The following is a 16,197-nucleotide window of genomic DNA, read 5'->3' as shown; positions in this document are numbered from 1 at the left end:
TTTGTAATAGTTCATTCAATTCATATAAAAAAAAAAAACAAATATATATATATTTTAAAATTCTTAAAACAAATCTTAAAACTCTTAGAGGTTCTGGATACCAATAAAATGTGAATAAAAAGACTAGTTTATAATGTAAAGTATATTGTTTACAATTTGATAATTTCAGCTTAAATATACATATTTGTTTTTTCTTTGATAAAAGAAAACAAAAATAAACATTACATTTTTTTAATGTATTTATTGTATTTATTAAAATAAATTCTCAGTTAACCATAATTTTTAAAATATCTTTAAAGGTTATTGGTATCCAGATCTTAATATAAATAATGAGAATAAAATTGACAACATTTATGAATTAGCAAAATTTGCTATGAAATGAATGTATGAAGTATGTTAATAATAAATTTAACATTACTAAGTACATAAAGTAGACACTTAAATTTCCATTCATAATTATATTAGTGTCATGCACGAATAAAGAACAATAAATATAATATTATGTAAATGGAAATGAGAAAATACGTGAAATTAATGAACACCAGCAATTCCCTTCACAGCAATGTTATTGGCATTTTCTCGTTTCACTTTCCTTCTCCTTGTTGGATTTTCTCTGTTGTATTGCACATTGCGGTTGAGATCAATTGTATACATGATGCCACAAATTAGTACATCAAATTTTGTAACATTGAGTTTGTAGCGATGTTCAATTTCTTCAGAAGTTCTCTTATCATATTGCCACCAGCCTAAAATATTTAAAATGGAAAATTAAAGTCAAAATAAGTATACAATATTACACTGATCAATGGAAAACAATTTAATATATACCATTTTTGCCTTCATAAAACCATTGGTAACCATCATCAAATGTTTCTACTTCTTGGCGTTCAAGAATAATAGGATTTTTGTCAAAATCTATAGGTATATGCTGACGACACATTGGACACCTGTTAGCTTGTCGTGCTGCTCCTTTCACACATAGAAAACAAAAGACATGACCACATGGAGTACGGACTGGGAATACGACCGGTCCCAAACATACAGGACACTCGTTAAAGTCGCTCTTTGACTTGGCCGGTGTGTCATCTATAATAAATTAGTATCACATAACTAAGTTCCAAAAATAATTCTAAATGCAAACTTACCATTTTTCTTGGATTTTATCGAAATAGATTTCTTTTTCGTTTCTGATGTTGAATCCTCTTCAATAAAATCAGCATTGGAGCTTGTTGCCAAGGCAGAAGCAACAGACGAAGATGCGTCTTCTGGTAAATTACAGCCACATAAAACCAATGATAAAATAGTTAGTACAAAATGGTTTCTTGATAATAATAAATATTATTATAATTATAATAGTAGTCAATATTATAATAAGTGATACATACAACCTATAGATATTGTAAATATAGACTAACCATTTTTCTTGGATTTCTTTGAAGTAAATTTCTTTTTAGGTCTAGGTGTTGGCTTTACATCATCGTCAGAATTTGTTGTTAAGGCAGAATCGGCAGACGATGGTCGAGGATCTTCTGACGATTCAGCTGTATAGAATGATTCATAAGTATACAACAGGAGATCATCAGTACAGAATTGTTTGACGACAATTAAAACATTATAATAACTAGGAAGTTTAAAATATTATATTTTACACCTGCATAATATAATATGGGTATCTAGTAAAAATAATAATATAATTTATAATCATAGACACACTAATAAATTATAAAAAATCTTACAATCGTGTCCATTCTCCTCAGATGAATTCTCGTCGTCCGCGATCACGTCCTCAAGACGTTTCAGAGATTCGGCCATATTTCAGAAACGGCAGAAACTGCTACGTTCGACGTACTCGACGAACGTTGGATGTATTGACTTTAATAGTTAACAAGGTGTACTGACATCTGGATTATGGGCCGTCTAAGGTCGGCTGGTAACTGCTCCCAAATCGATAAAGTAAAACATGAAATTGTCAACAAAACTACACAGTACACAGACAATATTATTAATATTGTTGTAGAAAGTGGAAACCGTTTGTGTGTGATAATCGACGATCGTTAACACAGATCTTAGAACCGTAACCGAATGTGAGTGGGTGATGGGTGTGTCGTTGGTGTTACATATTTTTCACCGTTAGAGGACGCTGGTATCAATTGCCCATCGTTTTGTCGATTCCTGCGCGCGAAATTTGAAATCGTGTTACGGCGACCATTTAACTTGCCCCCTCAACCACTATACAACACGGTCTTAGAAGATATCTTACACAGTATTATACTATCAGTATTATAATTTTATTATTAATAATGTATTACAAACAATTAATTTAAAAGTCACAACACTCACTTACAATATAAACTATATACATAAACAAAAATATTTTAAATGTCGTAGGTGTTAAAATATAATAACTGCGGTATTAATTGGCGTTGTGTGTAGCGCCTATTGTTGTATTTATTTTTACACGATATGATAATGAATGTGGCGTTTTTGGAGTTTTTAATGGCAATTGTTCTGGATAGAATGGTTGACGTTTAATTTGAGGTAAATGGCTTGATTTTAATTTTTGTATATAGGTACTCATATTCTGACACTCGTTTCCATTTCGGGTTTCTACCAGCAGCTAGATTTTTTTCTCCCTCCAATTTAGGTTGTTTTTCTAGAACTGGCAGTGGGTTGTGCTCCAACTTGCTTGTGACCCATCAATTTTGGTTTCTTGGAGTTTGGATTTAAGCCGGAATACTTCCCAATTTTTTGCATTGTAGAAGAAAGGCTTGCATGTGTTCTTACATTGTTTTGAAATGAATTCAAAAATGATTTAATTGTTGGTAAGAAATATTCTCTATCCGAATCAAATACGCTTTTCATTTTTTCAATTGCATCATTGAAATCGTTCATTGCTTTATCATAACTTTTTAAATGTGTTAAATTTTTTAAACAAAATTGGCGATGACATCACGTCTTTTGATGCTGTACTTACATTTTCTGCTTTGCCTGAACCTATAATATAACAAGCAATTAAAATTCAAATATCAAATATTAAAGTACATTTTACAGATATATTTATGGCAAATACAACTTATTTTATTAGCCTCGGAAATCAGAATATTTAATATAATATTAGAGTATAAGACAACTTACTAGATAAGACAACATCGAATTACAATAAAAATATAATACTGTAAATTGGTTGGCGTTGTATAGTGAGTGGTAGAAGGGGCAACTATGACACGATTTCAAATTTCGCATTCCGTCATTCTAAATTATATTTCATATAATATATTGATATAATGTATCGTGATTCCGCAGTGCCGGAACGCGGAGAATTAATTTTCGATGTGCGCGTTTCGTTTTTTATATCAATTTAGTATTACAACCTTCGACCATATTACTTAGTTAAGTGTTTTGTGGAGATAAATCTATAGGTATGTTTTTCAAATGAGAACCCTCCTTTTTTTACTGTAAATTATTAAGTGGATTTATATATTTTTTTTAATTTTAATTTACCTAATACGATTTATATAATATTTGTATTGTATACTAATAAATATAGCACAGAATAGATGAAATAGAAAAAAATAGATTTTATCTATTCTGTGACTATAGTAAGTACTGATTTCGTCTAGTTTTAACTTGGAACTTTTTATGTTTCGCTAGGCCTATATTTGTTAGTATAGTTATCATTAGTTCGCAACTACAGGGGTGCTAGGGAGTGCTGAAGCACCCCCAGCTTTACTTTAAGTACCACCAAGTTCCACGTCTTTGTAATCTCAAATATTTATAGTTTTAACAATGTAGTTTTAATTTTAAAATTTTATTATCATTTTTTTTTCTGATCTTGCATATTGATTAATAAAATACATTGACTTATTAACTTGTTAATAAGCCAATGATAAAATATAAATTATATTATCACCATTATGTGTCCAATTCGTTAATTGTTTAGCCATATTATTAATTATTTAGAGTTTAGGTTTTCAAATAAAAATCTTCAGATGACCAAAGCCATTGATCATTTTGTGAATATGGATTATGAAAATAGTTAACATTTTATTCAGTACTGTAAGGTGCATATTAGATAAGTTATTAAGTATCTAACGTAATAAAATTATTACTTTTTAAAAAGTTAAAAAATATTGATTTATATGATTTGAGGACATAATAAATTCAAACACAGAGAACTCGTCGACGGTTAACATATCTTGTAAAATCGTTTATTTTTACAAATGTATTTACTATTTATAAAGTCACTGTTAAAGTATAATATTTTAAGAAAAAAAACACTTCACATTTTCACAGAATAAATTAAATTTCATTTATCCTGTGATATTATTGTCGTATTATTATTATGATACAATATGATTCTTATATAGTTATACGTGAATACTGCAGCTGTTAGTCTCTTAAGATTCGATGATGCGCCTAAATGTGTGTGATGTAGGTTATATATATAAATGTATGAGATTTTCAATATTTTCATATTAATTTAAAAAAATTAATAGGTGTAGTTTAAAAAAGAGCGCATAGTATAGTCTTCCTTGTTGTTCAGTAAGGAGTCAAGTATACATAATTAGTCAATGGGTAGAGCTCGCTGCAATAATCAATGTGTATAACTTGAATCCAATAATAAATCATAGCATACAAAAATACCATTTAATACCTACAGTATATCGGCTTAGGCAATAATTTAAAATTAATTTTAATATTTTAAAAATGTTAATGGGTATAGTAAAATATAATTATAAACGTAAAAGGTAAAAGTTTTAAGTTCTGATAAATATTTTTAAATTAAGTATAACAAAATAACTGAAATTGCTATTATCATTTGAATGTTTAATTTCGTTAAAATTTCAGTTGAAATGTATTCCTAAAATACAAATCTGAGATAATATATTTTTGAATTTTGGTGTTTTGGCGATTATTTAGAAAAAAACCAAAAAAGATATTGAAGTTACAGATTGAAACGATTTTATTATTCTAAAAAACGGTTACAGTCATAAAAAAAAAAATACATCATTTCAAAATCAATAAACTTAACGCTTTACTATGAATCTAAAATTTAATGTAAATATAGTTTAAAATACGTAAATAAATAGATTACTTGGTGTTCATTTCTTCTAAATATGAGGTTATGAGTTTATGACAGTAAATATATTAATCTTTGTGTTTTCGATTGACAAACCAATACAGTCTTAGTGTGAGATAGTATCCGATCTCGATGAAAGACAGGACGCTACAACCAAGGAAAAATGACGCCGTACCTCCAAGGGAAACTGAAATATTTAATGCAAGTATACATTATTGTAGTATAAACATATTTTTGAACCTCGAACATAAATAAAGCTTTTGTTGTATTGTATAATAATTAAGATGCCATACTTGCATGTGTTGTCTGTTTTACTAACGTTCATAATAACAAATTTGCGTTCAGCAGAACACATTTTTAATATTTAAACACAGCTTTAATATTAGAGTAAATTTATCTATCATTAAATTTTAAGGTAAAAATATTATCTAGAAAATAACATATGCTTTTATTGATATTATAATTTTAAAGTGAGTTATATATAGTTATAGCTATGTAAAACATTACAGCTTTTAAATGTTCATAACTCACTTTAAAATGATAATGTCAATAAAACATGTAATTTTGTAGATAATTTTCTTAATTTTAAAATTAATAATAGGTAAATTTACTCTTATATTAAAGCTAACATCACAAAATGTGTTCTGCTAAACTTAAATTTGTTATGATGTATGTTATTAAGACAGAGTCAACACATGCGGGTATGGGGTCCTCTTAATATTTAATAGTATACATTGATGTGCAATTTATTGTGTAATGTGCAAGTATTAATTTGTGAATCATATAAATATTGTATATCTATTACTCAATCATTGTATTAACTAGCTGTGTATTATTAAGGCCTGTAGTACATAATTATGAGTATAAGTACATCACATTTTATTTTATTAGATGAAATGGAACGTTAAAACGACTGCGACGTATACCTATTGTAGATCGCAGATGTTTACACGTCTTCATCATTTGCTATACATAGATGTTATATTTATTTTATGTTAAAAGCTATATTTTATGAAACTATAATTACGTTTGACAAATAGTGACTTAACTCTTTGAAGCATGGTGGTAAGTTGCATTGACCACCTAATTTTTTTAATTTTTGCATGGTGGTTATGACTACTAACCACCTCAAGGAAATAATTTTATCTTGTTTACGCATGGTGGTTAATGAATACTACCACCTCAATTGATTAGTAAATATACCCACGTTTTGATTTATAAATAGTTTTATTTATCCAACTGTTTATATTTTGTGTCATACCATACGATATACGGTGTTGCAGCTGCTTATCTTTATCGTTCCCGTAATATAAATTAAAATTGGAATTTTTGTTTATAACATCTTTGACATATGTATTGATAAGTATATTTTTCATTCATATCAGTCTCTATCACTCAGCAACAATTACTGATATAAAAATTAATACTTTGTAGTGGTTAACAGCCGTAACCACCATTCAAAATATGCACATTATTGATGACCGATAAGCATTTATAAATATTTAAAAATTATTTTTTTCACTTTGAAATTTGAATCATATTTATAATCACATCAAAGATGTCACGTCGTACAAGATTGACGCAAAAAGATGTAGTTCAATACCTCGAAGAAGATTTTCCTTCTGGTTCTGAACTGGAATCAGATGTCGATGACACTGATGAGGATCCGGATTATGAAAAAGAATTTGTTTTGGATTGTTCGGACAGCGAATCGGACGATTCAAATAATTTGAATGATATTGTTTTACCAGCAAACTCATTAGAAACTTGTGCATTTTCAACTTCAACATAAGTTTGCGAAATATAATATTATAAATGGTACTGAAACTTATTTCCTTAGGACACCATCTAGGAATAGACCAAATACTCGTAATTTAGTAACACCTGTCCATTCAAGGTTTATTCAAGAACCTATCCAACATAATTCATAATTTGTCATTATTTATTTTTATTATATTATAATGTCAGTAATAAAGAAATTTGATTTATAAAAAAATTATGTTGTTAATCTATGCATGGTGGTTAGTGTAAGTAACCACCACTAAAACTTAAATAACTTTGTAAGTAATTTAAATTTTACTAAAATAGTGGTACATAGATCATTTATTGACCCACTACTATAAGTATTTTACAAAATTTCAAACTTTTTTTTTTAAAAAAGTTTCTGTGCATTTAGGTAGTGAATTTTTATATATGAACCGTGCTTCAAAGAGTTAATTATATTTTATATTCGTTAAAATTGTTTACGGCGTGTTTGAAATAATATAATAGTATAATATAGATATTATTTTACAACCAAACGATTTTATGCGTAGGCTATAACCTATATAATATTGTTTTATATGACTATTCTTATGGTATGTGTACAATTTACAATTATACAATATTATAATATACCCTTGTATCGCCCCCATATTACTACGGTGTTGTGCACTCGAGTTTTACCAAGAAATACACTGCTACGTATTAACTACGTATTATACTTTGCATGTGCATGACTAATTATCGACAGATTTATGTCCATCGGCGTATAAATAAACGATTTAGTGAATGTGGATTTATATTATAATAAATGTTCCCGTGTCGGAAAATTGTTATCAGCATAGTCTCTCGGTATTGTGTAACAGAATTAAATAGGCGAGTAAAGAAAATTGTTTACGTCTTTTATTAATTATTACTGCATACACCGTAGTAGGTACAAATTAAAATTAGTATTTATATTGTTATTATTATTTTATAATATTTTTTGTCATAACTACAGTAATACACTACATATCGATATCACAATGATTGTACTTATAAGGGTATTAATAATAGCTGCGCAGTATAATAATCTGTTAAAAAGTCGGTGGACAATAAGTTTGGTTTGAAAAAAGCCTGAAAATCAAAATTATTGTTTTAAAAATAAAATGGAAATTTACTATACGTATATCAGTATGATAAGTGATATTTATTAGAATTAGGTATAAGAAATCTAAATCTACATTATCACGACGAGAAGCAAGTATAAGAATAATTAGAGCCAGTATTATATTAGAATAATCATGAGGTTTGTGATAAATATTCATTCTAAAGGAAATTAAGTTTAAACATTTATTTTGGACGCGTTCGAGTTATAATTGGTCTTAAGATAAATACTGTTGCCACAATAGTAATTCACATTCAAGAAGAGAGTGGACAAGGGCATAATATAAAAGTATCTAACAGATTTAAATAATTTAGTGTTATGTATGATAAATCCAATAACTTTGAGTGCTCTATTTGCTATCGTATTATACGTGACACTAAAACAAAGATTAGTTGAGTACCTATTGCTAGTTAAACTGAGATCTGTTATGTAGGAATGCGTCCTAATTCTGTGTCATTATGTAAGATGTTAAGATGGGGGAAAGAAATAAAATTACACTTAGAAAGGCTGAAGGATAGGCTAAAATATCCAGTTTGTAAAAATGTCTAATTCACTCTGAAGTAAAACATAGCCAGTTGGTGATCTAATTGTATGAAATATCTTTAAATCATACGCATATAATAAAGATTATACACGAGTAAACCTCGAGGAAATGGAGTTCACGAAGACAGAAAAAAGTAATAGGCTAAGGTGGCCACTCTGAGGATCGCAAGAGTTTACTTCAAACATTCCAGAAGAGTAGCCCTATATAGATACAAATTGTTTTCTTACAGTTACACAAGATTTAAGCCAATATAACAGGGGATTACAAACACCCAAACGGGCCAAACATTCCAGTTTGCGTAAGTTATAAATATTTTACCAGTTTTTTTTTTTAAGTTATACTGGTTTCCAATGATAGTAATCATGGAAGTTTTGAAAAGTGGCTTTTTAATTTCAATACTATTGATTATAATTATTATAGGTGTAGTGAGTATAATTTGATAAAATATAGTTGTTTAATGCATTGCATATTGCATATTGCATTATACTCGTACTCGAACCATGTAAAGTTTCCTTTGACGCTAACGTAATACCTGAGAATAGTCGTGATAGTTATTATTATCTAAATTCAAGTGATCATAATTCATGATCACTATAATGGGAATAAATCGATCGACCTATGTAAATGGCAAATTTATAGCTGCGCGTGTGTAGTATCTATATAATACGTATAAGCATTGAGTGCATTGTATTTAAATGTTTTGTTTCTCAACAGTTTAATGCTCCCGGAGTAAAGGATACCTAAGACACGATACACACACGAAATGTCTACATAATATACCTACTATTATGTATTTTATGTATAAAAACGTATTACAATTGATATTCCAATAATACAGTTATAAAATGTTAACTACCCGTGTAATCGATGCAATAGTGCGACTATCGGAATAATTTGTCCTGTTACGTTTCTCGAGTATAACTTACAAAAACCATATACGGTACAAGACATACACTTTAAACACACATGCATTCATATACTATACAGGTATATGTAATATATATTACAGAATATAGGTAATACATGTTCTATAAATATATAATATATTTTAAAATGTAGGTACCTTTAGGTCTATGTATATTAATATATTATTGTATACGATTCTTCGTAAAATTAAATTAATTAATCTTTTTAATATTTGCTATATTGTAAATAGATTAATAAATTATTAACTTGGACAGTTATATCATTGCTATAGAGATGATATATTAAAAGCAGTTTTTTTTAATGTAAAATAATTTATGCAACAGAATATAGTGTGAAGACTATAATATAGTAAAACGACGGGTGGCTATTTTGAATTGCTGCAGGGTTCTTTTTATTTAATTATTTATTTTTTTAAATAATTTTATGTTCAAAACATTTTTAGTGGTTGACATCATCTTCATTCTTGAAGAATAGTGAAATGTTAGTTCGCAAAAGTAATTTTCATTATTATAGATAGTAACATTGATATTAAAACGTTAACTTTTATAAAAAAAAAAAAATAATAATAATTTATTGTGTAGAAAGAAGCAAAACAATTTAAGAATTACCAAGTAAATTAAAATTACCAATTGATTTTATAATTTAATCGTTCTGTCATGTTTAGTTCTATAAACTACATAAATAATAACAACATTATTTTCCATGAATATGTAATTAGAAACATGTTTATATCTATAGGTCTGTACCACTATAGTAAATCTCAAGACAACTTTGACAGTAACATATTTTGTACTTATCACGACTAAGTAATTATAAATTAATATTAATAACAAATATATACCTACGTACAAATATCAAATATGTATTTATACATTTTGTTTGATTGTAATAATTGGATAATGCAATGAATGAATATTTTAAAATAAATATCAGTATTATTATTTTTAAAAATTGCTTTTTTATTTTATGTTAGCATATTTATTATCATCAATGTTAATTGTAAATTTAGGATTTTATAAAAAAAACGAATAGAACTGAAATAAGCTACCCAGATAACAGAATAACACATATAATATGATGTTTAATATGGCATGTGCCTTTGTATTATCATTATTGTGTTTATTGTAGGTATAAGAAGAATACCATTCGTGATTGAATTGCGATGTAGTGATGGTCCAAGGCGACAATGATAGAGATCATGCGTTTTGAAAAACAATAAACTCAAACACAAACACACTTACCCAATAAATCTTCAAAGCTGTAGATGACGTCGCGGCGCAATCGTGTCTTACTATATTTGTCAACTGCCCAACGGTAACGGATGTCCCATGGCACTGGATACGCCCTGTCATTTATAATATAACAATAACGGGAATAGTAATATTATGTGAGAAAATAGGTACGTGGCTTTAATTAATTTTAATTTTATTTAACCACGTCCAACGCATGTTTAAGTGTGTTACCATGTCCTTTTTGAATTTCTGTCTAAAAACAGTTTAACTTCTTCGCACTGCATCTGGCAATTGCATTCAATTGGTGTCCCATCATTTTTTTCTAATGTTATTAACATTTTGCTATGAGTTGATAAACAATTAAGCCCTTTGATATTGCAAACTTTCATTTCACCTAAATCATAATACTTTCTATGATAATTTTTTTTATTAATGTTATTTAAAAGACAATATTCTTCTAATAAACTATTAAATTGAATAATATTATCTAAAAAAAAATGGTTGAGTTTTAAATACTAAATTTTTTACATTACGATTAATTTTTAACAATATTTTGCTTATGTTTTGGTATTCAAGTACAGTATTGGTATATTTAAGAAGATATTTATAAAAACATATGTATGGAGTTTTGCATGTAAAACTCGGGTAATAAATTATACCGAAAAGAAAAAACTAGAAGCCTTCGAGATGTAGTGTTGGATGCGTATGGAAAGGATAAGCTGGATAGAGCGGAAAACGAATGAAGAAGTACTTAGAACAGTAGGAGAAAAACGTACACTCATAGATGCGATTAGAGGAAGACGCTGAAAAATGGTTCGACATGCCCCGAGACACCCAGAAGAATTGCATAATATAATATTAGAGACTATGATAGAAGGAAAAAACTGCAGGACGTTCCCGGAACTCTTATATAGGACAAATTAAATGTGATGCAAAAGTCAAAACCTGTAAGGAACTTAAAGAAAATGTGAGTAATCGGTTAGAACGGAGAATTGGAATTGTAAACCAACCTTCGGGTGGAAAAAAAAATTGGTATATATGTTGCCTGTAATTGTATTTGATTATTTGTCTGTGAATTTAATCATTTTTATTTTATATATCAATTATAAAATATAATGTACCTGGGTATGGATAAAAATGTGGGGTACATTTGCACATCTTCAGAGCCAGATTTCTTCTGCATATCATCCTACACACGTTATAACTGTAAACGGGTATTGTATTATCCATTGGTTCGTCCATGAAACGACATCGACGTTGTGACGGGCTTAGCCGTCTCAATTCAGGAGCTGATGTCATTTCCCAAAACGTGAATGTCGTATCTCGTTCCATATTCTCTTGTACCGAGTAATATTTGTCTACTATGTTTGGTACTTCCTTTGGATAATGCACGTAATACTGTAATGAAGATGATATAGCAATAATTTATTTTTGGTTTTTATTGGTGTGAACTATATTATTTATTTTACAATTTATTAACTACAGAGTGATTTAAAGCGAGCCAATTTAAATATATAACCCCATTGATTATAAATAGTATTTATGATATTATACCTAATCAATAACTTATTCACTTTTTAGATAAAAATATCGTATTTTTAATCATGGCATTATATTTTATTCTGTATCTATGTGTTTACTTCACCTATAGTATAATAGATATTAGTAAAAATAATATTATACAGTGTATACTACGATTAATTTTATTTTGCCTCATATAATAAAATTATATTAATTATAATATTTTAAAAATAAATTATAAAAAAAAAGAATAACCTATGATAAGTTTTTTAAATAAATAATCAATAGGTATGCAATTATAATGATTATAAAGTATAAACTATAAAATCCATTAATGTTGTATAAAGTTTTTTTATAATTACCAAAACACTTCGAGGTAGATTTTCTGCTCTTGCGTAACATAATGAGTTGAGAAAGTTACACGAGGGTGTCGGAAAGTTGGAATTTATGCTTTGTGGTTCACTACTATAATTATAAAGATGAATAATAATAATACAATATTTAGCAAATAATAGATGTGTGACGTATAGGTATATAATTTGAGACATGTAGTATTAATTTATTTTTATAATTTTAGTAAAAAGATTTTACTAAGGTAAATCATAACATTGGTTTTTATATCATGATAGATAATTTATTTTGTTCTAAAACATTATAATAATTTATAATACACCGTCACTAGAATAATTAAAAAATAAATTGCTGAAATGTATACATAAATATATTATTTAGGCGATTTCTTACTTAGGTGTTAAATAATCAGTAATTGTCCCACTGAAAGTGTAACAAATACCCATTTCAGTTAATACTGGTTGAAAAGTAATATTTTTATAATCAGTACTAAATATTGTGGTTTTATAACGAGGCTCAGCATGTACCTGTAAGATAATTACAGAAAAATACAAATATATTTTGATTAGGTAATAACAATAATACACTTAAATCTCTTTTTTGTAATACAAATTAATTTATAAAAATAATCTTGATATTATTTTACATATTAAATACCTAAGGCTTTAAAATTTAACACAATGTTTCACATGAGTTTTCTTATTGAAATTATAAAATATTAAAAATACAAAGTGAATATTTTTTTTTATAATCGTTTGAAGTTCAAATGGAAATACACACAATTTTGTTATAGCTAACCATCTATAAACTAAAGGGTTTTAGACTTTTAATAATATCACATATTAATAGATTATTATTTTCGATAAGTAAAATATTTAAAAAAATTTTAAACTATTTTATTTACTCTAATTCATACTTCTCTATGGTACGTTAGTACTAATTTTTAGAATTTATGCGATGTTTTAAGTAAAAATTAATTCAATCTCCATATTTATGAAAAACAATAATAATATAAACTATTCTTGCCATTCGTATCCTTCGCTCAAAATCATTTTTTGTATCAATAGTTTATTATTGAATTAAAATTAACAACACTCATTAAATGATGGTTATATCTACAACAAATCGAGTATCACTAGTTTTATTTTTAATTTTATGAGTGATGATTATGTTATTTTTTTTGTTTTGAGATTTATATTAATTAAATTAGTAGTTCTAGGTCAAGGTATTATTGGAATTTTGTATACAAGGAAAATATTAATTAATATACTTATAAATCGTAAGATAAATATACCTAATAACAATAATAACTAATTAGTAATTACTAAATACAAATATAATATGTTCAAAATGATTAATAGCTACTTTAAATTTTTAATAGTTTGAATAGCTATCATAAATTGATTTTATCTCAAAATCATTTTTTTTTATTACTACGATAAATAATTGAATTTTAAAACTATTATACATAATTATTCTTGATTGAGGTATACCTAATCGAATTGAGATCTGCAATGTGTCTAACACTCAATCTTCGTGTTTCTATATTTTTGACTTTCATTTAATATGTCTTTATTGTTTTCTTTAATAATCATTAATAATGGTGATACAAATAATGAAGTATAATATACATCTATTTTAAAAACCTTAAAAAACATAATAAATTCAACAATACCTTTGAAACTAAGTCGATAATGTCAACATTAATTAATTCAGAATTATTGACAAAAGGTGCTATATTGTCTAAGTTTTCATATGTTATGTTCGCAACTTTTTTGACAAAATCCATGTAGTAATCAAATTTTTTTCCAGAACTTATTTTCCATTTACTAAATAAAACAATATTACAAATTGGATAAATATTAGATTTTAAAACATATCTCTACCCACCGTTGAATATAATCATTAGCAAATTCAATGTCCACGGGGTCTACGTAACAGAACGTAGTACTTGGAAACTGGAGGTACCAAAATCGATAATCCTTTTGTACTGTTATAACAGTAGGATTTGTATTATATCGTATCCAACTGTCACGCATCACATTATAAGATCCATAAATTGCTAATATTTCACATAGAATCCAAAGAAGTCTGTGTAAAATAGTTTAGTATATTTTCGGTACATGTTTATAATATGTCAAATAATAATTTATAAATTGGATTAGTACTTATACCAATAACCTATGTATTTTTTCATGTTAATACATATTTATACATAAATAAAAATTATAAAGATGACGGCGTGCTTGTTAATAATATATATTTTTTATTGTATTGATTTTTAAGTGTATTTTGTCAAGTATTATTATTTCTACTACTTACATTTCTATAAAATGTCTGTTGGATAGGCCAATATGGCGTATACCATGCAGGGTAGTCGTCTCGGAGAACTCCTTAAGGTATAATAAACCGGACCTGAGAGGTCCCCACCAAACATTTATTTGTTTATTGTTTCTATTTTTTCTTTGTGTAGTATAATGCATGTTTGTCGTGTGACAGTATCAACGGACTGATGACATAGAAATTCGCATTTTTCCCACATCGCCATTGTCACGAAAGCGACCACTAATGCATGATACGCCGCCAGTTTTTTTTAGATCTATGGTGATATCGTAATGTACGGTACTGTTATGCTGTTATTATCCTAATGGAAAAATTATTTTTAACTTTTATTTTTATTTTTTATACACGTTGAAAGTAAATTAAAGTAAAACTACAAATTATCTATATAATTTATAAAATGTAATTTATTTGAAATTGAAGTTGATATTTTGAGCTATAAAATAAATAGATAAGTTTAGATATATTAATATTTATTTTATACCTGAAATAGGTCAACAAAAAAGTATAATAAATAGACCATGCATTTTATGTAGTATAAAATAACTCTATTATATTATGTATACAAATATATATATAAATAAAAGCCTGAAATATGCGCCAAAAATTAAATTAAAAAAAAAAATTACTGTAATGCACATAATTCTAAAATAGTAAAATGTATATAAAAGTAGTACCAAAAAAAATAATATATATATATATTAACTATGTAAAAATAATTCTCTTTATAAATAATAAGTATATATATTAAGTAGGTAACATTCATTTATGAACTTTGCTATAGTTCTCATAGCAATAAAGCATTACCAAAGGTGTTACTATTCTTTGACTATCTCAAGATGACCCATGGCGTTTGTTGTTTAAAATAAGATTGAATATATAAAATGAACCTTCACAGAGCATAATTTAAACTTGGAAGATATGTAATTGGTTATTATCTGCGTGCAAAAGAAATCTTATAAAAAGATTAAATAAAAATGATTCACCTAATATAATGAAGGCTAGAAACAAGTCTGGTCTAACAGTGATAAATAGTTATCAAATTTATTTCTTGTAAAAAAGGGATTATACGCCATTAAAATCACCAATCTGTGAAATACAAATTTCTTATGGAAAAATGGATTATATGAATTTCCATATCTATATTATGCTTTATGCAAATGGATATATCCACGGTCTAATAGTAATACAAGTATAACGTTAAAACGATTAAAGTGTATTTTTTATTATTTATTTTTGATTCAAAATGTAATCAGCGATAAACTACTGATTACATTATAGTGGTAATTTGGAT

The 16,197-nt window shown here is 27.1% G+C and overlaps 2 protein-coding genes across 3 annotated transcripts; both read right to left on the bottom strand.

Annotated features, from left to right (window-relative positions):
* Nucleotides 1–20: 20 nt before the first annotated feature.
* On the bottom strand, nt 21–2,210 carry LOC113556198 (E3 ubiquitin-protein ligase rnf146-like). 2 transcript variants are annotated; one of them, XM_026961010.1, is made up of 5 exons: nt 1,737–2,094; nt 1,416–1,541; nt 1,146–1,265; nt 829–1,086; nt 21–746 (listed from the first exon to the last, which is right to left on the bottom strand). In XM_026961010.1, the coding sequence occupies exons 1-5, from the start codon at nt 1,810–1,812 to the stop codon at nt 532–534; spliced, it is 795 nt and encodes a 264-aa protein (XP_026816811.1). In that variant the 5' UTR covers nt 1,813–2,094; the 3' UTR covers nt 21–531. The 2 variants fall into 2 exon arrangements, with proteins under 2 accessions (XP_026816811.1, XP_026816818.1); XM_026961017.1 differs by lacking the exon at nt 1,146–1,265 and having other exon boundaries at nt 1,737–2,210.
* A 2,817-nt stretch (nt 2,211–5,027) lies between these two features.
* On the bottom strand, nt 5,028–15,046 carry LOC113549352 (sodium channel protein Nach-like). Its single transcript, XM_026950609.1, has 9 exons — nt 14,886–15,046; nt 14,454–14,654; nt 14,239–14,392; nt 12,957–13,090; nt 12,575–12,677; nt 11,813–12,089; nt 10,923–11,085; nt 10,701–10,804; nt 5,028–5,267 (listed from the first exon to the last, which is right to left on the bottom strand). The coding sequence occupies exons 1-9, from the start codon at nt 15,044–15,046 to the stop codon at nt 5,149–5,151; spliced, it is 1,416 nt and encodes a 471-aa protein (XP_026806410.1). The 3' UTR covers nt 5,028–5,148.
* Nucleotides 15,047–16,197: the final 1,151 nt, after the last annotated feature.

Source organism: Rhopalosiphum maidis, chromosome 1, assembly GCF_003676215.2.
Source record: "Rhopalosiphum maidis isolate BTI-1 chromosome 1, ASM367621v3, whole genome shotgun sequence".
Taxonomy (NCBI): domain Eukaryota; kingdom Metazoa; phylum Arthropoda; class Insecta; order Hemiptera; family Aphididae; genus Rhopalosiphum; species Rhopalosiphum maidis.
The sequence above is the reverse complement of the archived record's forward strand: the minus strand, read 5'-3'. Positions and strand labels throughout refer to the sequence as shown.